This window comes from Chiloscyllium plagiosum, unplaced genomic scaffold (assembly GCF_037043375.1).
Source record: "Chiloscyllium plagiosum isolate Xiang-an unplaced genomic scaffold, Cpla_swu_hap1 HiC_scaffold_11, whole genome shotgun sequence".
Taxonomy (NCBI): Eukaryota; Metazoa; Chordata; class Chondrichthyes; order Orectolobiformes; family Hemiscylliidae; genus Chiloscyllium; species Chiloscyllium plagiosum.
In genome coordinates, this window is record NW_028270149.1 from 34,396,023 (window position 1) to 34,421,146 (window position 25,124).

A 25,124-nucleotide genomic window follows, 5' to 3' on the forward strand; every position below is an offset into this window, starting at 1 on the left:
TTGAGCAGCGGAGGAGGCTCAAAGGGCCAGACGGCCTACTCCTGCTCCTAGTTCTTATGTATCCTTCCAAACATTTCTTATTACTGTACATATCTAAATGTCTTTTAAACATTGTAACTATATCCACATTTACCACTTCCATTGGATGTTTATTCCACACATGAACCACTGTCTGTGTAAATAAAATTGCCCCCATGGCTTTTTAAAATCTTTCTCCTCTTACCTTAAAAATATGCCTCCTAGTCTTGAAATCCCCCACCTTAGGGAAACGACATTTGCCATTCACCCCTCATGATTTTATAAACCTCTATCAAGCTGTCTCTCAACCTCCTATACTCCAGTGAAAAGGGTCTCAGCCTATCCAGCCTCTCCTTTTCACTCAAATCCTCCACTCCCTCCAACATCATGGTAAATCTCTTCTGAACCATCTCCAACTAAATAATATCCTTCCTACAACAGGGCAACCAGAACTGAACACAATACTGTAGAAGAGGCCTCACCAATGTGTTGTACAATCTCGACATAATGTTCCAACTCCTATACTGAAAGGTCTGAGCAATGAACGCAAGTGTGCTAAATGCCTTCTTCACTACCTTATCTATATTTGATGCAAACTTCAAAGAATTATGTGCCTGAACCCCTAGATCTCTCTGTTCTACAATATTAACCAAGGCCCTACTTATATAAGTTCTATCCTTGTTTGTTTTACCAAAATGCAATACATTGCATTTATCCAAATTAAACTCTATCTGCTACTCCTCTGTCCATTGACTCAATTGACCAAGATCTCTTTGTAAACTTAGATAACCTACTTCACTGTCCACTATACCACCAATTTTGGTGTCATCTTTGAACTTACAAACTATGTCTTCTATATTTTCATCTAAATCATTTATATAAATGTTGAATAAAAGTGGATCCAGAACATAGCTGGTCACAGGCCCCCAGTCCAAAAATCAGCGATCAAGGCCTGTCCCATTATAATGGTCAGCCACAATGGATGTCTTTGGTTTTTGAATATCATGTGGACTGTGGGACTTCAGATTATTTTGTACCTTGCAAATGGACTAATTAAAACTTACATGATACATTTCTTCACTCCACTGCATTCAAAAAAATCATAAACATGTTATTGAAGAACATTTTATTATGAATAGTGCAAAGATTAAATCTTTCTGCTTTTTCAGTGGCAGTCCCCCACAGTATGTGAAGAATTTAGTTTTCAATCTTATCCAATATATTGAGGAGCTTTATTCTTTTTCATATTTTTCTTACCCCCTCAAACTTCAGAAACATCAAAAAAGTTGAGGTGAAGAAGATTGAGTGGGTGCAATCAACTCTGATGTCAAAACTGAAAGGAATGAGTGGGTGCAGAGACTGCAATCATGTTGTGTTGAAGAAGTAACAGAAAGGATTACAAGAAAATCAGTTAACGAGAGTAGGAAGTGAGAGGTAACAAGATTGAATGGAGTTGGGAAAGCGTGTACAAGGGGTGAGCAGGTGTCAGTACTGAGATGACATAAAGAGAGATACAACTGTACTAGGAATAATAGAAATGTAGAGCTTGAGGCAAGTATCAATTTCTTGGAAAAGCACAAAATAGTGACAGGCTGTATCCAGTAAAATTTGTACGTGGAATTTCATTGAAAGTGGGACAAGTGGATAAAGGGAACTACTGATTAGGCTTCACTGTGGCTTATGATAAGTTAACTAATATTTCTCTGTTGGTAATTGTGTCTTATGGAGTTGCAACATAAGTTGAGTTTTTAATTAGCTCAACAGATGTTAAACATTTTTTCATTGCGTATGCCTAGCTAATTTATTGGGTAGTAATTGTATTTGATTGTACGAATCACTGGCTTACAGGGCCAACTCTGTAAGCATGAGCACAGGAGGTGAATTTAGATGGTGAGGGTTACTAGTGGTTCTGTCCTTGTCACTTTGCCAGTAGCTTGATGTGTTGCTGTCTCTTTACTGCAGAGGTTCTTCTTGGGCTGACAGCTACCCATTGGAAACAGCAGACATTCTGGCCATTATTTCACCTATTTCCTACAGGAGTTGAATTTGCTGGAGGTACACATGATTCTCATCATGTTTGCAGCTCATCTCCTACAGAAGGCACAAACACAGTCAGGAGTTCCTCAAAATGACTGTTCAGAGTGATATTTAAATAAGACTGCAGTTTTCACCTGCCAGCAAATGCTTTCAAGTGTGAAGGTGAATCCTCTACATATGGATCAACGTGATAATTCTGGGTGGTGGTTGCTGACTGCCGTTTACAGAATGAGTAGCATCGTGTGGTGCCCTTTCCCTCTTTGTTCACCTGAGCGATGCACACATTGTCAGTGGGGCTTTCCGCTCTCACCCCCCCCCCCCATCCACTTCCCTTTGGCTGCTTTGTCCTCCGGCATCGGTGATTCACCTGCTTTCTGTAGTTCTCCATAGGCCACTGCTGGGTGGGGATTTGACCCAATTTCCCACTCCTTGTTGGAATTTTATGTTCACTGAACACCATTTGTGGTGTCATTCCACAAATTGCTAGACTTACTGAATTTAGCTTCAATATATGTTGTGATGGGAAGTGAACTCTCAATCTCTGCCTTGCTAGTCCTCTACCACTACAACCATAACCGTATACTTCAGAAACCCTGTATATTTAAAGCACCAATTGTATTGAGTATTCACATAGTTATATAACTTTTAGCAGAAAAGATGAATGCAAGGAATAGTTTATTTAGTGTGTGTATATCCTATGGATGACCATGTTTATATGCCAAAAAGTCTTAAGTTGCAAAATAATCTCATGCATAGCCCCATCAGTGCCAAGTCCTGCTTTAATTTAAAAAAAAGTCAGGTATCTGCATTGGTTCTGCCCACATCTCATACAATTCATGAAGAATGCCATAAAGGTGAGGACACTCGTACTAAATATGCATGTTGCCCATTTTAACAGATTGTCATATTAGTCAAAGTCTTATACTGATGATGCCACTTGCTGGTTTGACTGCAGTTCCATTTTTTAAATACACGAAGCTGACCATGAGTTCAGCATCAGTAGCAGTGGGTCCCTTATTCAACCCCCACCAAATTCGACACCAGCGCTACTTCTAAGTCATTTCTCAGTGAACTAACGTGTAGGTTGTTGCTTATCATTTAGCATTGGTTAGGTTTGGGCTTGTGCAAGAATTGGGTGTATGGAAGGGTTCTTATCAGTTACTAAATCTGCAGGGAAGTATTGATCTGAGAAAGGTAATAGAGCTATTTAAGACAGCACACTACTTGCTTCTTGCCCTGGGAGCATTGCTCGAAGTTCTTCATGTGTTGCAGCAGAGAGGAAGCAGCAAGGAATAGAACAAGCTGCCTGTGGTGACATGAGGAAGGGATCTCAGTCCAGAGATCTATGTCAAATCTTGGAAATAGTTGAAAGCCACTGGACATGCCATTTTTTGTAGCCCTGAAAGTTTTGTCAATGGACCTTTCTGGGCTGAAACAAGCAACATAGTGAACATCCTGTAGTTTATCGTGCTTCAGTGCATTTTGGGAAGTGATGGAGGCATTTTATACCATAAGAGGGGCATTTGTTACCTGCTCATTTTCTGCAAGTTTCCTCTTGGTGCTGGATATTACTGACGACATGTTGTACATGAGGAGATGTTCCGATGTATTGGGATCAGTTGCTTCCTACATGAACTGACTCTCGTTAAGGTTTAGGCCTTACCACTTACCAACATTGTCAGGTAGAAGAGGGGGTAGAATAAATGGGAAGCAACTGCCAATTCACATTGCAGAGTGCCTGTCCATGAGCTCATCATTCAATGCTAATTCCCTTGAATGTAACCTGAGATCCTCGCTGTTCAGCTTAGAGAGAGGCTATACCTTAGGTATGACAGTAATCTTTTGGACCACAATTTGCTGGACTGTAGTGAGACCCTAAAATCTCTTTTCAACGCCAGCATCCACAGTTATTATGGTACCATTGGGGACTGCAAACCCATGAGCTGACATTTTATAATCTCAGTCTGATCTTCCACATTAGCAATCAGAAATTGGGTCATTTCACCCTGTGATGCCATGGAAGCGGGGACGTTGTCAATCAGATGCAACTTTATGATTAGGCCTACAAGTTTGCCCACCACTTCCAACTGTGAAGGATATGCTCTGAGTTCTGCACAAAGTTTTGTGCTAATTAGGAACCAATTCCTTCATAATATGGGATAGTATCAAAAAATATACCGCAGATGTGCTAATTTATCAAATACTTTCATGTGCATGCCCATCAACTTGTTTCTACACATTATTCCATTAAAATCCCTTGAATTAGTTCTCTGACATCAGCTTCTAGGAAGTTGGCATCCATCTGATCTTCGTCCCTGCCTTGGCTGCAGACCATTTCATGGTTTCATAGTAATAGAAGCAGGGGTAGTCCAATTGGCCTGTCGAGCCTGTTCTGCCATTCATTAAGTTCATCGCTGGTCTTGCCATCGTCTCAGCTCCTTCTACCTGCATTATCCCCATAATCAGTAATTCCCTTACCATGCAAAAACCCATCCAACTGTGTCTTAAATATTTTTAATGTAGCTGCCTCTCCTACATTTTGGGCAGAAAATTCCATAGATTCATTTCTCTCTGGGAAAAGCAGTTCCTCCCCATCTCTGTCCGAAATCTATTCCCTTTAATCCTGAAGCCATGTCCCTTAGTCTGAGTCTCACACACCAATAGAAACAACTTGCCTGTCTCTACCTTGTCTCCTTCTTTCATAATTTTTATGTTTCTATAAAATTCCCTTTCATCTAAATTCTGGCAAGTACAGTCCAAAGCAGCTCAACCTCTCCTCATAGGGTGACCCCTCATTTCCAGAATCAACCTGGTGAACCTTCTCTGCAACACCTCCAAAGCCAGTATATCCTTCCTCAAGTAAGGAGACCAGAACTGCGCGCAATACTCCAGGTGTGGCCCCACCAACACCTTGTACCATTGCAGCAGAATCCTCCTGCTCTTAAATTCAATCCCTGTAGCAATGAAAATTCTGTTTGCCTTCCTGATTACCTGTTGCTTCTGCAAATTAACTTTTAGCGATTCATGTATGAGCACTTCTAAGTCCCTCTGCACAACAGCATGTTTCAATTTTTCACCATTTAAATAATACTCGGACCTACTATTTTTACTTCCAAAGTGGATAACCTCACATTTACCAATATTATATTCCACCTGCCAGACTCCTGCCCACTCACTTAATCTATCTTGTGGCATTTTACTCAGCTACGTGCAGTTTCTTCAACATTTTGCTTCACAGACTGGCCAAACAAGAGGTTTTAGATCTTTTGCAGTATTAAGGAACATGGCACGTTTGTGCAGAAGGAAGGAAAGGAAAGCAAGACGTTCAGCTACAGTAAAATGTACACCCACCCCCATCTCTCAATCACACCAAATTTAATATTCCGTGGATGTTTTCCTCAAAGTATAAATAACAGCGAGTTACATTTACTAAAACTACCTTTTAATTGACAGGTACTCTGGATTAGTTTACACATATCGTGTTTTCAAGACTCCTACTGATTCATGGACTGTTGAGGTAAGTGAGAAATGTTAATCTTCAAATAACCTTTAACATGTTTATTTAACGTCGTATGTATTGTTTTTCCTGTGCTCCTAATGCCCTTTATGCTTAGAACTTGGGAGCTTTCAAGTCACTGTGGTTGCTGACTTATTCAACAGGAAAGGCAAAGAGAAACTGGGGCAGACGGACATAATAGATTGGATCATGTATTGCGTGGATGTAGCGATAAGGTTATGTGTCCTCTGTTACATCAGATGTGTATTCTTGATTATGGGGCACAGGGTCACTTCTGACAGCGATTTTGTCAAGTAGGTTTCTAAGAGGGGAACCTAATGTTCTGGTATTTCTGGAGTTCATAGTTGTGACTTTCTATTATTTTTTTCCATGTTGACACATGGTGTTTTATCCATGAGATAATTATTGGAGTCGATGTAATTATAACTAGCTGTGCATTTCCATTATTGCCTTCATATTGTCCGATAGTGTGACATTTCATGGTATGTGGAACTATGAATACAAGTCAACACAGCACACACATTATATAAGGATACAACTTGAGATCTTGATCAGGCAATTTAAATTTCCAACTCTTTTCTCTATCTAAATAAGTTTTATATTACCTGATAACTTAAATAAAAAAGAAATGATGCACAGCTTTGGATGTTCTTTTAAGGTTTCTGGCATTTAAAGCTAAGAAATTAAGACAAGTATTGCTTCAACGATTGGAATTTTACAATTGTCTCTGCCAGATATATTTTTATCAGGTAGATACAGAAAGGGTGAATGCTCAGCTCCCTATTGTCCTACCCTCCCCAGAGTTTAGATTAGATGATAATGAGATTAGATTACTTACAGTGTGGAAACAGGCCCATCGGCCCAACAAGTCCACAAAGACCCGCCGAAGAGCAACCCACTCAGACCTATTCCCCTACATTTATCCCTTCATCTAATACTACGGGCAATTTAGCATGGCCAATTCACCTAACCTGCACATTTTTGGACTGTGGGAGGAAACCGGAGGAAACCCATGCAGACACAGGGAGAATGTGTAAACTTCACACAGACAGTTGCCTGAGGCAGGAATTGAACCCAGGTCTCTGGCACTCTGAGGCAGCAGTGCTAACTGTTGTGCCACTGTGCCGCCCATATTCACCCACATTGTATAGAGGGAGGGTGGGTTCCAAAATTAACATTTTTCCCACCCTATTTAAATAAATAATTATTCATTCACAGGATGTGGGTGTTGCTGGCTTGGCCAGCATTTATATCTTACCCCTATTTGCCAGCAAATATCCTTCCCTAAAGGATATTAGCAAACGAGATGGACTTTTCCCCAACAATTGTTATGGGTTCCTAGTCATTAATGGCCTCTTAATGATTTTTTTTTAAATTGAATTCAAACATGGCCATCTGTCAAGGCTGGATTTGAACCAGGATCTCTGGATTAATAGTTTAGGACAAATGCCACTAGGCCATCACCTCTGCCATTAAAGGATAGCTGAGGTTGTTAAAAGCCAGTGTTACTCTTCCTATGCCATCAGCCACACGCATAGCCGGATGGGCATAAGTGGGTGGCCTGTTTCGTTTTACAAGTGTTTAAAAGGAAGGAGGTACTATCTTCTAAGGATGTCCTTTATATATCAGGGGTATTTCAACACCTCACAAGATAGACTATCCTGCACTGCCTTCCTTCCTGAATGGATTTTAAAACCTCTCCAAAAACCCCCTCCCTAAGTTGGAGGAACCCTCTGTTACTTACTCAGGTCCAGGCTTACTTTGTGCCTTCTTCTTGAGATTGCTTTAATCCCGCAAATGCCTATTATCCAGCTCTGGCGCTGCTAGAAAAGCTAGAACAGCTCAGAGGGTGACCAAAAGATCATAAGACATAGGAGCGGAAGTAAGGCCATTCGGCCCATCGAGTTCACTCCGCCATTCAATCATGGCTGATGGGCATTTCAACTCCACTTACCCGCATTCTCCCCGTAGCCCTTAATTCCTTGTGACATCAAGAATTTATCAATTTCTGCCTTGAAGACATTTAGCGTCCCAGCTTCCACTGCACTCTGCGGCAATGAATTCCACAGGCCCACCACTCTCTGGCTGAAGAAATGTCTCTGCATTTCTGTTCTGAATTTACCCCCTCTAATTCTAAGGCTGTGTCCACGGGTCCTAGTCTCCTCGCCTAACGGAAACAATTTCCTAGCGTCCACCCTCTCCAAGCCATGTATTATCTTGTAAGTTTCTATTAGATCTCCCCTTAATCTTCTAAACTCCAATGAATACAATCCCAGGATCCTCAGCCGTTCCTCATATGTTAGACCTACCATTCCAAGGATCATCCGTGTGAATCTCCGCTGGACACGCTCCAGTGCCAGTATGTCCTTCCTGAGGTGTGGGGACCAAAACTGGACACAGTACTCCAAATGGGGCCTAACCAGAGCTTTATAAAGTCTCAGTAGCACATCGGTGCTTTTATATTCCAACCCTCTTGAGATAATTGACAACATTGCATTCGCTTTCTTAATCACGGACTCAACCTGCATTTTTACCTTTAGAGAATTCTCAACTAGCACTCCCAGATCCCTCTGTACTTTGGCTTTACGAATTTTCTCACTGTTTACAAAGTAGTCCATGCTTGTATTCTTTTTTCCAAAGTGCAAGACCTCGCATTTGCTCACATTGAATTCCATCAGCCATTTCCTGGACCACTCTTCCAAACTGTCTAGATCCTTCTGCAGCCTCCCCACTTCCTCAGTACTACCTGCCTGTCCACCTAACTTTATATCATCGGCAAACTTCGCTAGAATGCCCACAGTCCCTTCATTCAGATCATTAATATATAATGTGAACAGCTGCGGCCCCAACACTGAACCCTGCGGGACACCGCTTGTCACCGTTGCCATTCTGAAAAAGAACCTTTTATCCCAACTCTCTGCCTTCTGTCAGACAGCCAATCCTCAATCCATACCAGTAGCTCACCTCAAACACCATAGGCCCTCACCTTGCTCAGCAGCCTCCCGTGTGGCACCTTATCAAAGGCCTTTTGGAAGTCTAGGTAGACCACATCCACTGGGTTTCCCCAGTCTAACCTACTTGTCACCTCTTCAAAGAACTCCAACAGGTTTGTCAGGCACGACCTCCCCTTACTAAATCCATGTTTCGTTTGTTCTAATCCGACCCTGCTCTTCCAAGAATTTAGAAACCTCATCTTTAATGATGGATTCTAGAATTTTACCAACAACCGAGGTTAGGCTAATTGGCCTATAATTTTCCATCTTTTGCCTTGATCCTTTCTTGAACAAGGGGGTTACAACAGCGATCTTCCAATCATCTGGGACTTTCCCTGACTCCAGTGACTTTTGAAAGATCTCAACCAACGCCTCCGCTATTTCCTCAGCCATCTCCCTCAGAACTCTAGGATGTAGCCCATCGGGACCAGGAGATTTTTAAATTTTAAGACCTTTTAGCTTTTCTAGCACTTTCTCTTTTGTAATGGCAACCATACTCAACTCAGCCCCCTGACTCCCTTTAATTGTTGGGATATTACTCATGTCTTCCACTGTGAAGACTGATGCAAAGTACTTATTAAGCTCTCCAGCTATTTCCTTATCTCCCATCACTAGCCTTCCAGCATCAGTTTGAAGTGGCCCAATGTCTACTCTTGCCTGTCGTTTCTTTCTTATGTATTGAAATAAACTTTTACTATCATTTCTAATATTACTGGCTAGCCTACCTTCATTTTTGATCCTCTCCTTCCTTATTTCTCTCTTTGTTATCCTCTGTTTGTTTTTGTAGCCTTCCCAATCTTCTGATTTCCCAGTGCTCTTCGCCACATTATAGGATCTCTCTTTTTCTTTGATAGATTTCCTGACTTCCTTTGTCAGCCATGGCTGTCTAATCCCTCCCCGGATAATCTTTTTCTTCTTGGAGATGAACCTCTGTACAGTGTCCTCAATTTTACCCACAAACTCCTGCCATTTTTGCTCTACTGTCTTCCCTACTAGGCTCTGCTTCCAGTCTATTTTCGTCAGTTCCTCTCTCATGCCCTCATAATTACCTTTATTTAACTGTAATACCATTGCATCTGATTTTGCCTTCTCTCTTTCAAACTGCAGACTGAACTCTACCATATTATGATCGCTGCTTCCTAAGTGTTCCCTTACTTTAAGATTTTTTATAAAGTCTGGTTCATTACATAGCACTAGGTCCAGAATAGCCTGCTCTCTTGTGGGCTCCATGACAAGCTGTTCCAAAAAGCCATCCTGTAAGCGTTCCATGAATTCCCTTTCTTTGGATCCACTGGCAACATTATTTACCCAGTCCACCTGCATATTGAAGTCTCCCATGATCACCGTGACCTTGCCTTTCTGACATGCCTTCTCTATTTCAGGGGCACATGTTGTGCCCCTGGTCCTGACCACTGTTAGGAGGTCTGTACATAGCTCCCACTATGGTTTTTTTTGCCTTTGTGGTTCCTCAATTCTACCCACACAGACTCCACATCATCCGACACTATGTCATTCAGTGCCATAGATTTAATTTTGTTCTTAACTAACAAGGCCACCCGCCCCCTCTGCCCACCTCCCTGTCTTTTCGATAAGTTGAAAACCCTTAGATGTTTAACTGCCAGTCCTGACCCCCCTGTAACCACGTCTCTGTGATGCCTACCACATCATAATCATTCACGATGATCTGTGCTATTAGTTCATCTGCTTTGTTACGAATGCTACGAGCATTCAGGTAAAGTGCCTTAATGCTAACTTTCTTATCAATAGAGATATTGGAAGTCATAAGATGTCCTAAGTTATCCTTCCTTTTTGCTGCATTCCCAGTCTGTCTCAAGTATAAATCTGCCTGCACATATGCTATCCTGCCGCTTATCTTTCCATTTAACTCCATACTCCCTGTCGCTTTCACTTTCCCTTCCCCCCAACTCAGAAGTTTAAAGTCCTACTGACCACCCTATTTATTCTCTTCACTAGAACATTGGTACCAGATCGGTTCAGGTGGAGACCGTCCCAACGGCACAGATCCCCCCGGTTCCAAAACTGATGCCAATGCCCCATGAAGTGGAATCCCTCTTTCCCACACAATCCCTTAGCCACATGTTTACTTCCCTAATTTTCTTATCCCTATGCCAATTGGCACGTGGCTCGGGCAGTAATCCGGAGATTATGACCCTTGAGGACCTGTACTTCAATTTCCTTCCTAGTCCTCTATAATCCCCAAACAGGTCCTCCACCCTAGCTTTGCCTATGTTGTTCGTCCCAACGTGGACCACAACAACTGGATCCTCCCCCTCCCGCTCCAATATCCTTTCAAGCCGGTCAGAGATGTCCCGAACCCCCCTGGCACCGGGTAGGCAACACACCATGCGAGACTCCCGATCCGGCTTGCAAAGGATACTATCTGTCCCCCTAATTATAGAATCCCCTATAACAACTACTTGTCTTTTTGCTCCCCGTCTTGAATGGCCTTCTGCACCATGGTGCCGTGGTCAGCTGGCTCATCCTGCCAAGAGCTCTTTTCCTCATCCGTACAGGGAGCAAGAATCACATACCTATTGGACAAGGTCAAGGGCTGAGGCTCCTGCACTCCTGAACTCAGGTTCCCCCTACCTGCCTCACTTACAATCACATTCTGATGTCCCTGATCACTAACTGAATGTGAATTACTTAATCTCCCAGGTGTGACGTCTTCCCACTCCTGGTTGGAAGTCCAGTGGTCTACAATTTAGCTCCTCTGCAGCACGATAAGGCTATGAGGCAGGCTTGTATCAGGACTGTTGGCTGGCTGCTGACTTCGCTTTCAGTCTGTGCACGCTCCTAAAATTCTGCTCTTTATGTCAGTGCTGCTGGAATTGACATTGTAAATTGATCAATAAAATGGAAAATAACTCTAAATGTCATCACTACAAAACAACCGAAATTTGTCAGTTTACACCAGTTTCAGATAATGAATTGGATTTGTTTATTTGCACAGCATGGTATACAGGGGTTACTTTGAACTTTCTGTGTGGGTCTAAACTGGATAGGTCACTCAAAGGTCATGTTGTTGAATTCAGGGACCTTCAGACCATCATGTCCATGATGATCATCGAACATCTGTCTTTTGTCCTCTCATTTGGCCCAGCACATGACTTGCAGCCTAAGTCAATTTAGTTGTTCTGAATTCTCCTTTTAAACTTTCACACACACACACCATTGAAAGTGAGGTTGGGGGTGGATAAAACCACAAAAAAAACTAACTGCACTTTAAGCTTTCTAATTGCATATATTAAAACGCAGCAGTGAATTTGCACAAATGCTGGCTAGGTTAGTTCTGGTACTTTATAAAAACCTGACTATTTAAAAATAGAAAAAATGTTCATCAAAATCATTTTGTGTAAACATAACTCAGATCCAGCGATGCCAACACTTATCCACTCTTAGTTATCCAGAGGGCATTAAAAGGCAACCAAGTTGCTGTTAGTTTGGAGTCACATGTAAACTAGGTCAGCTAAGGAAGGTTTATTTCCTTCTTTAAAGAACATTAGTGAGACAATAGACAATAGGTGCAGGAGTAGGCCATTCTGCCCTTCGAGCCTGCTCTACCATTCAATATGATCATGGCTGATCATCCTTAATCAGTATCCTGTTCCTGCCTTATCTCCATAACCCTTGATTCCACTATCTTTGAGAGCTCTATCCAACTCTTTCTTAAATGAATCCAGAGACTGGGCCTCCACTGCCCTCTGGGGCAGAGCATTCCACACAGCCACCACTCTCTGGGTGAAGAGGTTTCTCCTCATCTCTGTGTCCTAAATGGTCTACCTCGTATTTTTAAGCTGTGTCCTCTGGTTCGGCACTCGCCCATCAGCGGAAACATGTTTCCTGCCTCCAGAGTGTCCAATCCTTTAATAATCTTGTATGTCTCAATCAGATCCCCTCTCAGTCTTCTAAACTCAAGGGTATACAAGCCCAGTCGCTCCAGTCTTTCAGCGTAAGGTAGTCCCGCCATTCCATGAATTGACCTCGTGAACCTACACTGCACTCCCTCAATAGCCAGAATGTCTTTCCTCAAATTTGGAGACCAGAACTGCACACAGTACTTGAGGTGTGGTCTCAACAGGGCCCTGTACAGCTGCAGAAGAACCTCTTTGCTTCTACACTCAATCCCTCTTGTTATGAAGGCCAGCATGCTATTAGCCTTCTTCTCTACCTGCTGTACCTGCATGCTTACCTTCATTGACTGGTGTACAAGGACATACAGATCTCTTTGTACTGCCCCTTTACCTAAATTGATTCCATTGAGGTAGTAATCTGCCTTCCTGTTCTTGCCACCAAAGTGAATAACCATACATTTATCCACATTAAACTGCATCTGCCATGCATCTGATCACTCATCTAACCTGTCCAGGTCACCCTGTAATCTCCTAACATCCTCCTCACATTTCACCCTGCCACCCAGCTTAGTATCATCAGAAAATTTGCTAATGTTATTACTAATACCATCTTCTATATCATTAATATATATTGTAAAAAGCTACGGTCCCAGCACTGATTCCTGCGGTACCCCACTGGTCACTGCCTGCCATTCCGAAATGGAGAGGTTTATCACTACTCTTTGTTTCCTGTCAGCCAACCAACTTTCAATCCAAGTTAGTACTTTGTCCCCATTACCATGCACCCTAATTTTGCTCACTAACCTCCTATGTGGGACTTTATCAAAAGCTTTCTGAAAGTCCAGGTACACTACATCTACTGGATCTCCCTCATCCATCTTCAGAGTTACATCCTCAAAAAATTCCAGAAGATTAGTCAAGCATGATTTCCCCTTCATAAATCCATGCTGACTCTGACCTATCCTGTTACTACTATCCAGATGTGTCGTAATTTCATCCTTTATAATAGACTCCATCATCTTTCCACCACTGAAGTCAGACTAACTGGTCTATAATTTCCTGCTTTCTCTTTCCCACCTTTCTTAAAAAGTGGTACAACATTAGCCACCCTCCAATCCGCAGGAACTGATCCCGAATCTATCGAACTCTGGAAAACAATCACCAACGCATCCACGAATTCTCGAGCCACCTCTTTCAGTACCCTGGGATGTAGACCATCAGGCCCTGGGGACTTATTAACCTTCAGATCTAACAGTCTCTCCAATACCAATTCCTGGCAAATATATATTTTCTTAAGTTCAGGTCCTTCAGCCACTGTTACCTCAGGGAGATTGCTTGTGTCTTCCCCAGTGAACACAGATCTGAAGTACCAATTCAATTCTTCTGCCATTTCTTTGTTCCCCATAATATATTCCCCTGTTTCTGTCTTCAAGGGCCCAATTTTAGTCTTAACCATTTTTTTGCCTTTCACATACCTAAAAAAGCTTTTACTATCCTCCTTTATATTTTTGGCCAGTTTACCTTCGTACCTCATTTTTTCTCTGCGTATTTCCTTCTTAGTAATCCTCTGTTGTTCTTTAAAAGCTTCCAGTCCTCAGTTTTCCTACTTATCTTTGCTATGTTATACTTTTTCTCTTTTAACTTTAATGTGTTTCTTAACTTCCCTCGTCAGCCACGGCCACCCATGCCTCCTCCTAATGTCTTTCTTCCTTTTTGGAATAAACTGATCCTGCATCTTCTGCATTCTACACAGAAATATCTGTCATTGCCAGATGTAATTTTACAACAAAAAAATTGTTGGTTGCACTGTCACCATTAGGCTTGTATTTTGTTCCTTATTTTTTCACTAAATTCACATTTTGCCATCTGCTATGAGACTTGAACCCTTGTCCCCAGGATATAAGCCTGGTGTTCTGGATTATTAGCCTAGTGACATTATCATTATGCCACCATCTCCCTAAAGTGCTGTGGAGTTATTAATTCAAAATTGTTATCTGTAGAGTGAAGAGAGAAATTTGGGAACATTTCCTATTTTTGGCTTGTCAGAGCATGGAATGTTGTTGCTAATTCAGACATATTCTGTCCCCATTGGGAGGAGCTGCTGCAGTTTGCCAAAATTTTCTGTACCAAGCTTGTTTTCATTTCATCCTTGTTTTAATTTCAATTCCATCTTTCCTGTTTTCATTCAACCTGTAATTTCCTTGGCTGCTGGCAGAGCTTTTCTTTAATATCCTTCACTTATTTTAGTGTTTTCTTTGAAATGACTGAGGCGAGCTGTTTCCTCTGTATGTTTCTTTCGTGTTCCAATTTTTCTGTTCTACAAATAGGTCTTTTATTTTACAGTTCAAATGAAGGGTATATACCTGAAATATCAACTGTTGGTCCCTTGCGTGGAGGTTAACCAGCATTTTCAGTTTTTGTTTCAGGATTTCACCATCTGCATATTGTGTTTGATATGCATGAAAGATAACCTAGATGAATGGTTGAAGCCAAATCACAACAATGTTTAAGTCTGTGTATAAAGACAGAGAACAGCCAACAGGAATTGCTGGAGAACTAATTCTGAAGTGGGTTTCCTTACTGCTGTCTTTTCACAAGATGAGTTGTCATGGAGATTTATGCCGCCAGGGAATGACAACATGAGTTTGTGCTGCCAACAGTTGGATGTTATTTAAATTCAAGCCAATAAGTGTTGATGACAAATATTTTGTCTTTTGTCATCACAATGCTATCTAATTGCATTGTTAGAAAAATGATTGGGATCAGCAGTTAAGTAATCTCTTATTAGACATGTAATTAAATATTTTAATTTCTATATCTGCCATTACATGCACAGTTGGTTGCACCAGTTGAAAAATTATGTAAATGGAGATTATGACTTTGTTATTACCAGCTTAGAGCAAGTGCCTTCACAAGCAGCCATACATGTCCAATAATACCATTTCTTTCCAGCTTTCAACTTTCAACTCACCCATGGATCTATCCTTGGCCTCCTCTTCTTTGCTGACATATTGTCCCTTAGCAATATTATCTGCAGGTGCAAGGTCAGCTTTCACATGTACATTGATAACGCTGAACCCATCCTTTTTTTTGATCCCTTGACTTAGCTTTCACACTAATTATTCTGTTACAAAGTATTAGGTAAGGCATTTCCTACCTCAACAATAGGAAGACCAAAATCATACACTTTGACTTCCAACAACCTCTGACCACTCCTCCTTAGTTTCTGATTTCAACTTTTTCCTTGTTAGTATCTGTGCTGAAACTAGAGAGTTCATAATTGTTGTACCTTTAACTGAGCTTCAGACCCTACACATTATCTGTAATTACAGCTACTTAGTTCTTCAATAATGTTTGCCTCTGTCTCTCCAGCTCTTATTCATGCTGCAATCTTCTGTAAAATAACTGCTTGCCTTGCTTTAGAAGATTATTGGTTGGAGTATTAGTTCAAAACTTGGTCATGTAATCTGGGTCAAGTGAAAGACCTACACTTTTGGAGATGTCACCTTTAGAATGAAACATTAAGTGGAGGCCCGATCTGAATACTCAGGGGATGTAAACATCCCATGGCATTAATCAAACAAGAACAGCTGGGTTCTCCTGTAATTCTGGTTCACTTTTACCTCTAACCAATGTCATCAAAAAAGAGTAATTGGATACTTAACTCATCAGTATTGCAGGACTTTTGCTGTACATATGTTAGCTCTTATATTTATCTACTTCCAATTGATAACTCAAACTCACTTTGTTGGCTGTGAAGCATTGACATTATGAGGAAAGGAACCATATGACTGCAAGTCTTTCCTCTTTCTTATTTCAATGTAATATTCATGCCACTTCTGGTGTGGGGAAAATCACCAGCCTCGGAGTCAGAGTCGGGGTTCAACGACAGAGTTTATTGTACAACGAAATACTGGAGTTCCGGGGAGAGAAAGACACCACAGCAGTGGTCAGCTGCGAGTCTTCTCTCAACCCGGGGCACGTGTCAAGATACTTTTATACATTTTGTGATATAATCGGTCAGTGGTGAGGATTTTGTCTCTATAAAATGGTTTGTTTATTGTAAACATTGCAGAATCCTTAATAATTTCGGTACAGTCATTATCATTTCCAGCGCAGCCTTTGTTAATTTCAGTGCGATCATTGTCAGTTTCAGCACAGACATTGTTAGTTTCAATGTCTGCACGGAAGTCCATTGCTATAGTAATGGGCGCTAATTGCTCTTCCTGAGAAGGACGATTACTGCAGTCCTGGCTATTAGCACTCTGTATTGAGTCAGTATCAGACTGTTAGCGTTTCTAACAAAGGTGTTGGCTGGAGCCAGACACTTCGGCGGGCAGTATACGCTACTCATGTGCATTCTCTCCCCCACTCACCTTAAACTAATCAACTAGATTGTGAATACATTGTGCTGGCATTCTGGTGGCCCCAGGCAGTATCTGTGTTTGCTCTGCTGTCTCTCTCCATATTGTGGTCGAGTGCAATCTTGTGTGGCAAGTGGCCAATTTATGGCTCAGCGGCCATCTTGTGTATCCGTGTTCCCTCGTGTCACCCTACCCCATGCCATCTCCCACTTCACTCCCTCCTTTGTGGTCAAGGAGGTGACTTTGGAGACCTCTCACAGACCACCCAATTTACATGTAGAGGTAGATATTCTCTAGGAGCTCTTCCTCCCGAGGGTTATCATGGAGTGTTAATTTCACTGGGGGCTCTTCTGTGGTGACACTCGCTGCTGGTACTGTTCTCATCAGTAGCACCTTATAGCAGAGCTTTAAACACCTGAAGCCCACACAGAATACCAGCATGAATGCAATGAGGAGAACTAACCCCTGTGCCAAATAGGTTCACCAAGATTAACCTATCAACTGATTTAGCCAGCTGTCTATAATTGTGGCTCACTATTGAAAATTATCTCACTGGTCTTGGATATTCTTTCTAGCTTCAAGAGTCATCAATAACATGGGTGATACAATTGTCTCCAATAATTGTACAAACACTCCCTTTGCTGTGCTAATTGATAATCCACCGTATAATGTGTCTGCTGTGTGTAGAGTCTGAGTTCAGCCAGCTCTGGATTAATTGCTTCCAGAGCTTTTGAGGTATTATTGCCCAAGATAGTGGGGCCATATATAAGGTAATTTCATTTTTTAGCGCTGATCACCCCTGCTGCACCTCTCAAAGATAGAGATCCCAAGAATCCATATCCCACTAATGACCCCAAAGTGTTGGAGACCTGCCAGTCAACACAGAATTCCTGATTAATGGAGCGTGTCACTATCCTTCTCCGAATATGGGACATGGTACAGTGAGGGGCGCAATTGTCCCTACTGCGAACAGGTTTGGGAGGTGCAGGGTGTCTGTCGCATAAGTCCCCTTAAACAGAAAAACGAATACCTTCAATCTCAGTAATGTACATTGTCCTGTCCTTCCATGTTGCCCCCGATCCCCCAGGTGCCCCCTCCCAGCTGGTAAGTATCAAACGGGTACGTCCATGTGGCAGAGCTGATATGGGTGCCATTACACTGACCGCATATGCATTGTCTGCCCGCAGTCACATTCAAGCATGCTTGCTCACTGCAGATGCAGGTAAACTGTCCCCTGGTGACTGTACAGGGCTGATAAGTGCACTGTGCCTGGATGCATGAGTCATTTTTGGAAACCAGGGCATAAATGCATCCCCATCCCTGCCCTGTGAAACAGAGTGGGTAATTACCAGGTTTTAAATGGGTCTTCCCTTCCCTAGGCTGGGGTCCCGGTCCCATGGCCCAGCTGCACACATCTACCCTGCAGTCCCCATTTGTATTTCCCTATCTGCCCCTTGCACGGCCCACCCTTGAAGTGTCTACTGTATACAGGTCGTGAGGGGTCTACACCGGGATGGCCACAAATAGGGATTCTACTGATTGCGCCAGTGGGTAGCAGACAGTTCGCTTCCCATGTAAACTTAGATGGGTTTTATAGAAAAGGTTATCTTCGAATCCTGACATGCTCCTGACAGTCACGACACTTAAATACAGTGGAATGTAGATAGGTATATACATTTTGCAGTTAAAATAAAATATTCAGTCGAAGTTTATGTTTTTGTCAGGAGGTGCAGTCGTGCTCCTGTGTGGTTTGTTTTGTTGTGTTGTTGGTACTCCCCCCAGGATGACCGCTTTTCCACCGTTCCTGTCTGCACCTGGGGAATGGTCAATGACATTGGTTTGATCACAGGAGTCTTTAGATGGTTTTAGTTGAGTCCAGTGCTTCCATGTGCCTTTTCCTTTACTATCAATGCAGGCACAGGTGTCCCCACTTATTACCACATGGTATGGACCATTCCATTTTGGGGCAAAGCCTGGTTTGTCAGGCAGTGCTTGCACCAGGACACGGCTTCCTGTTTGCTGGGACCTCAGGGAAGATTTTGAGTTCCCCTGCCTTGTCCTCTTTGTCCTGTTTATTAATTACAGATTTCTGCATCCCTTTCAATTGGGCGCTTAATTTTATCAATACCGCCAAATTTTGTCTTTTAGTGGACCCACATCAGTGCCACCTCAGATTATTGTCTCTGGCAATTGCCTTGCTCGCCCGGTCATTCATTCATATGGTGTTAGCCCGGTTGCCTGATTCGTGGTGGCTCTTAATTTCATTAGTATGGCTGGCAGCACTTCAGCCCGTGTTTTGCCTGAGGTTTGCATAGCCTGAGCTAAAGTATTTTTGAGTGTCCTATTCATTCTCAGTACCATCCCTGAGCTCTGAGTTGATATAGAATGTGAAATTTTTGTCTAATGCTGAGTAATTGGCAGACAGTCTTCATGGTCTTGTCTATAAAATGTGTCCCTTGGTCAGAGTTGATCTAGAGGGGTACCACTTTAGGATTACCTCCTCCACTAATATTCTGGCTACAGTGGTCACAGTGCAGCTTTTGGTCGCGAGTGCCTCTACCCACTGGGTGAATTGGTCTATGATGACACGCATTACGTTTTCCCAGGAGAGTGTGGTAGTGGCCCTGTAAAATCTATCTGAAGGTGTTCCCAGGGATTCCTAGGTCTGGGCTGGTGTCCCATCTTAACTTTTATGGGTCTCCCTGCATTCTGTTGTGCACAAACCATTCATCTGTGGCAGTACTTGACCATGCCTTTTCCCATTCCCTTCCACCACCACTCTCTCCCTAGGCTTGCTATCGTGGCCTCTCTACCTGTATGGAAGAGTCCATGGTGCAGTTCAAGCAATGTGTTATGTACGCAGGCTGGTGCTACCACCTTATCTGCTCACCTCCAGACACCATCCTCCCTTTTGAATGCCCCCTGCAGTTTCCATTGCTCTCTCTCTTCCTGTAGGGTGTCCTCCTATAACTGCTGAATTTGGATAGCGTCTTTTGCTAATTCAATAGTGGCTTTTGCAGCCTCGTCAATGGCTTCTTGTTCTATGGCCTTCTGAGCTGCTTGGTCTGCTGCCTGGCTCCCTTTGAATTTTAGCCAACTTGGGCTCTCTTTCGCTGGCTCCCTTTGATGGGCTTTTATTTTTATTACTGCAGCCTCTTTTGGCTTTCACTGGCACGCAATAGTGCCTGACTTCTTAACTGGTGTCTGATAGGGGTTCCTCCCGTGGTGGTGAACCCTCTTCTACCCCATGCCACCATGTGGTCATAGACTATAATGAAGACATATTGACTGTCTGTGTATATATTCACAATTTTTCCTTTTGCTAGTTCAAGTTCTTTGGTGAATGCTACCTGTGCAAACTGATTTCCACCAATTCTTCTGAACATAACTGTAGAATGGACTGACACAGGATTCGTGACACTGTCAGCCTCCATCAGTTAGGCTCATGAATAAGTCAGTTGACATCCATTATCCAGAAACCATTGGAACTTAATGATGGTTCAGGGATTAAGTGATATATGTTGATCCCTCAAAAAGCTGCCCAGTAAACTCTATCTGGTTTTACAGTAGCCTCCTATGGTATTAGATCCTTTGTAACCAGGCACTCTGTATTGGATCAGAGCAGGAGTGGGGTATCCTCTGTAAACCACTGTCCTGGCCCTGACTCTGAAACCTCGCCCTGCTGTGACTACCACCCTTCCTTCACAACTTCACTCATCATTGGCCTGGGGTTTCTCTGTCAACCTGGACCTCTGGAGGGTCCATTGCTGTCAACAGCCACTGGAAGCGACAAGTACCTTCCAGCCTCTGATTGGCCACCAGTTGTCAGCAGGTGGAACCTCCACTGCTGGGGACCTCCATCACAATAACAGTGTGGCTGTTGGTTTGTGTGCAGTTATGAGTCCTAGTGGTCGCAGTAGTCTGGCTGTCAGTTCAGAACCTATCAACAAAGACGGCATACTCAAATTACTGGACCTGTGCCTCACAACACACTTCACATTCAACAACCAAATATATGAACAAATCAACGGCACACCCATGGGCTCACCCATCTCTGGACTCATAGCAGAAGCGGTAATGCAAAGGTTAGAACAAACAGTTTTGCCGCAAATTCAACCCAAACTCTGGGTCAGATATGTAGGTGATACCTTTGTAATCATTAAAAACACAGAAACAGAGAACACACACCGCATCATCAACGCCACTCACAGGAATCCGATTCACTAGAGAGGAAGAATCGAACAACCAACTCCCATTCCTAGACATGATGGTACAGAGAACACCGAACGGAGAATTCACCACAAAGGTATACAGGAAAGCCACTGACACAGACCAAGTCCTAACTACGAAAGCAACCACCCCAACACACACAAAAGAAGTTGCATCAAGACTCTTCAAAAGGGCCACAACACACTGCAGTACACCAGAACTGCAAAAAGAGGAAGGAGAACACCTATACAATGTATTCGCCAAAAACAGACACCCACGCAATTTCATCAACAGATACCTAAGGGAAAAACAACGGAATGAGGACATGCCACAACCCAAAGGACTAGCCACACTACCATACATCAAGAGCATTTCTGAACTGACAGCCAGACTACTGCGACCACTAGGACTCATAACAGCACACAAACCAACAGCCACTCTCAGACAACAACTCACTAGGACGAAGGACCCGATACTCAGCATGAGCAAAACCAATGTAGTGTACAAAATCCCATGCAAGGATTGCACAAAACACTACATAGGACAAACAGGAAGACAGCTAATGATCCACATCCATGAACACCAACTAGCCACGAAACGACATGACCAGCTATCCTTAGTAGCCACACACTCAGATGACAAGCAACACGGGTTCGACTGGGACAACACTACTATTCTAGGACAAGCCAAACAGAGAACAGCCAGAGAATTCCTAGAGGCATGGCACTCATCCACAGATTCAATCAATAAGCACATCGACCTGGACCCAATATACCGGCCACTGCAGTGGACAGCTGGAACTGACAACCGGAAGCGGCAGGTACAAATCACTATAAATGCCGGAGGAAAGATCACAAGCGCTTCACAGGAGGCTCCCAAACACTGAGGATGTCACCAAGACAGGGGACGAAACGTCTGCAACACAAATTCCCAGCTCGGCGAACAGAATCACAACAATTATAAGTGTCTATTCAAAATCCGTGTGGAAGTCACTTTTGAATCTAATACTGCCATTGTTGAGGTGAGTTTTTTTTCCAGGTCATGGCATTATTCTGCATAAAAAAAGATGGTTGTCATGTTGTCTTTGGGTTTGTTTTGCTATTCTTAAATCTATGTCCTCTGCTACTGATCCTTTAGCCACTGGAAATGCTGGGCAGAAGTTTACAGGAGTTTGAGCAATGGGGGTTCTGGTTAGATTTGTGGAAGAATTACAAGAAGCGCAATGAAGCCAATCACAACATTGAGAGCACCTTAATCCATCTTTTACGGTTTTGACAAGTGGCGAGGAGGGTTACTCACTAGGCAACAATGAGTTACCAACTAAGGACATTTATAACATTAATTACTTTGTTAATGGCCCAGCATGCTTTATTAATATTCAGTTCTAATCTTACCAAATGCACCAAGCAAGCTAAATGTTGAGAAATCTCAACATGGAAATCAGGGCAGGTACTTGGCAACTTTATCTCACCACTGATCCAAAGGACTTTCATCTTGGACTCCAGGTACCATCTGAGGGCACACTTGTTAGGCACTGGCTACAATACTCAACATCCACAGAAAGCAGCATCTGATAAGAACCCTCATGGCACATTTCCAATCCATTTAAATTAGGCTTCTGCACTTCACTGCTGCACCACGAGCTGTATCAGGAATGATCATTGTAGTGCTGAAGCAAGGACATTGCATGCTCAGAGATATACACCCAGCTCAAGGATGAGACCAGACTTGCTGTTTGCTTGCTGTCAGAGTGCTCACTCACTGAGTTTACCTGGATACACATAGTCCCTGTTGCCTTGCACTGTTGTAGTAATTTCATACTGTACCAATGTAGTGACCAGAGTGAGCACAATGTTCCAGTCAAGATCTAATCAGCATTCTTAGAAAGGTTTAGCCTAACTAAACTGTTTTTGTCCTCTCAACCTCCAGTGATAAAGCCAAGGATTCCAGCTGGTTTATGAAAAGTTTGCACAATTTCTTGAGACAATTTTAAACATTTGCATATGTACAACCCCAGATTTTTCTATTATTGTCACCCTTTTTGACAAAAGCACATCAGACCATTTAATCTTTCCAGGTACTTATAACCACTCAGTTCCAGTATCATCCTTGTAAATCCTTTTTGCAGTTGGTTTATAGCCTCATTTATAATAGGGGGATCTGAAAAGTGCATAGTAGTCCAAATGTGGTCTTGCCAAGCTTCTATACAAGTTTGACATAATGCACAAAAAAAACTGATCTAAGCTCTATGGATGGATCGTTTAGCTTTAGAAAACCTTGATGCACATATGCAGAATGCTGTTAGGATTCTAACTGCATCCATTACATGATTTTGCTTCCACTTATTGTAATGATCCATCATTCTATCTAATCTACTTTTAAAGCTGTCTGATTATTTGCACATTGCTTCTCTGAGCTCTCAGTATTTCTTGCTTCTAACATTTAAATTCAAAACTTGCTGCTCAACTTTTCATCGTCTTTGTATTCTCACTGTTCTACAATCCAAACTCATCTTGAAGTTCCTCGTTCAAATTTCCTGTTGTTTAGGTCCTTGAAATTGTAAAATTCTATATTTCTCCTTGCTTCTGCTGTTTCAGTATTAACTCTGCATTATTTCTTTTTTGATTTATGGTGTTGCTTCTGATGCACCTTTCACTTCAATGGGACCATATACTTTATGATAAACCACAGTCCTTCACCATGAACTGCATCATGTTATAGAATTAAAGCATTTTTGTTTGTAGTGGATTATTCCTTGGATGCTTTCTTTTTGATGCTCGCTGCTTTTTTCAAGTTCCAGGGAACACCCATTGCAATTTGGCTAATATTCATGGCTCAAGATGAGGCAGGGACATGTTTACTTAAGAATACAAAAACAGAACATGCTGGAAAGCAGTCAGCAAATCAGGCACACCATCTGTAGAGAGACATAACAAGTTGATGTTTCAGGCATAACCTTCACTTCAGTACAACTGGTGTAGTCTTTTTGATTCCTTTCGATCTTTATAAAATAATCTGCTTACAGACTACTAAAGCCAATCATTGCCAGTTGTACAAGCCATCAGCATGCTTGTGCTCTTGGAAGTATCTTCATGTATTTCTGCTTCTTAGAACATAACATAGAACAATACAGCACAGAACAGGCCCGTTGGCCCACGATGTTGTGCCGAACATTTGTCCGAGCTTAAGCACCTATCCATGTACCTATCCAATTGCCGCTTAAAGGTCACCAATGATTCTGACTCTGCCACTCCCACAGGCAGCGCATTCCATGCCCCCACCACTCTCTGGGTAAAGAACCTACCCCTGACATCCCACCTATATCTTCCACCCTTTACTTTAAATTTATGTCCCCTTGTAACACTCTGTTGTACCCAGGGAAAAAGTCTCTGACTGTCTACTCTATCTATTCCCCTGATCATCTTATAAACCTCTATCAAGTCACCCCTCATCCTTCGCCGTTCCAATGAGAAAAGGCCTAGCACTCTCAACCTATCCTCGTATGACCTATTCTCCATTCCAGGCAACATCCTGGTAAATCTCCTCTGCACCCTCTCCAAAGCTTCCACATCTTTCCTAAAATGAGACGACCAGAACTGCACACACTACTCCAAATGTGGCCTTACCAAGGTCCTATACAGCTGCAATATCACCTCACGACTCTTGAATTCAATCCCTCTGCTAATGAACGCTAATACACCATAGGCCTTCTTACAAGCTCTATCCACCTGAGTGGCAACTTTCAAAGATCTTTGAACATAGACCCCAAGATCCCTCTGCTCCTCCACCTTACTAAGAACGCTACAGTTAACCCTGTATTCTTATTTGTCCTTCCAAAATGGACAACCTCACACTTGACAGGGTTGAATTCCATCTGCCACACCTCAGCCCAGCTCTGCATCATATCTAAGTCCCTTTGCAGCCGACAACAGCCCTCCTCACTATCCACAACTCCACCAATCTTCGTATCGTCTGCAAATTTATTGACCCACCCTTCGACTCCCTCTTCCATGTCATTAATAAAAATTACAAACAACAGAGGACCCAGAACTGATCCCTGTGGAACTCCACTTGTAACTGGGCTCCAGGCTGAATATTTACCATCTACCAC

At 42.6% G+C, this 25,124-nt stretch overlaps 1 protein-coding gene across 1 annotated transcript in view; it reads left to right on the forward strand.

The window, feature by feature from the left end:
- The window catches only part of LOC122557307 (SH2 domain-containing protein 1A-like), a 61,653-nt gene that overhangs the window by 28,645 nt on the left and 7,884 nt on the right, over window positions 1–25,124 (forward strand). Inside the window, exon 2 of the mRNA XM_043704868.2 lies at window positions 5,509–5,572. Coding sequence (XP_043560803.1) covers window positions 5,509–5,572 — 64 coding nt within the window. The remainder of the gene's footprint in view (window positions 1–5,508; window positions 5,573–25,124) is intronic.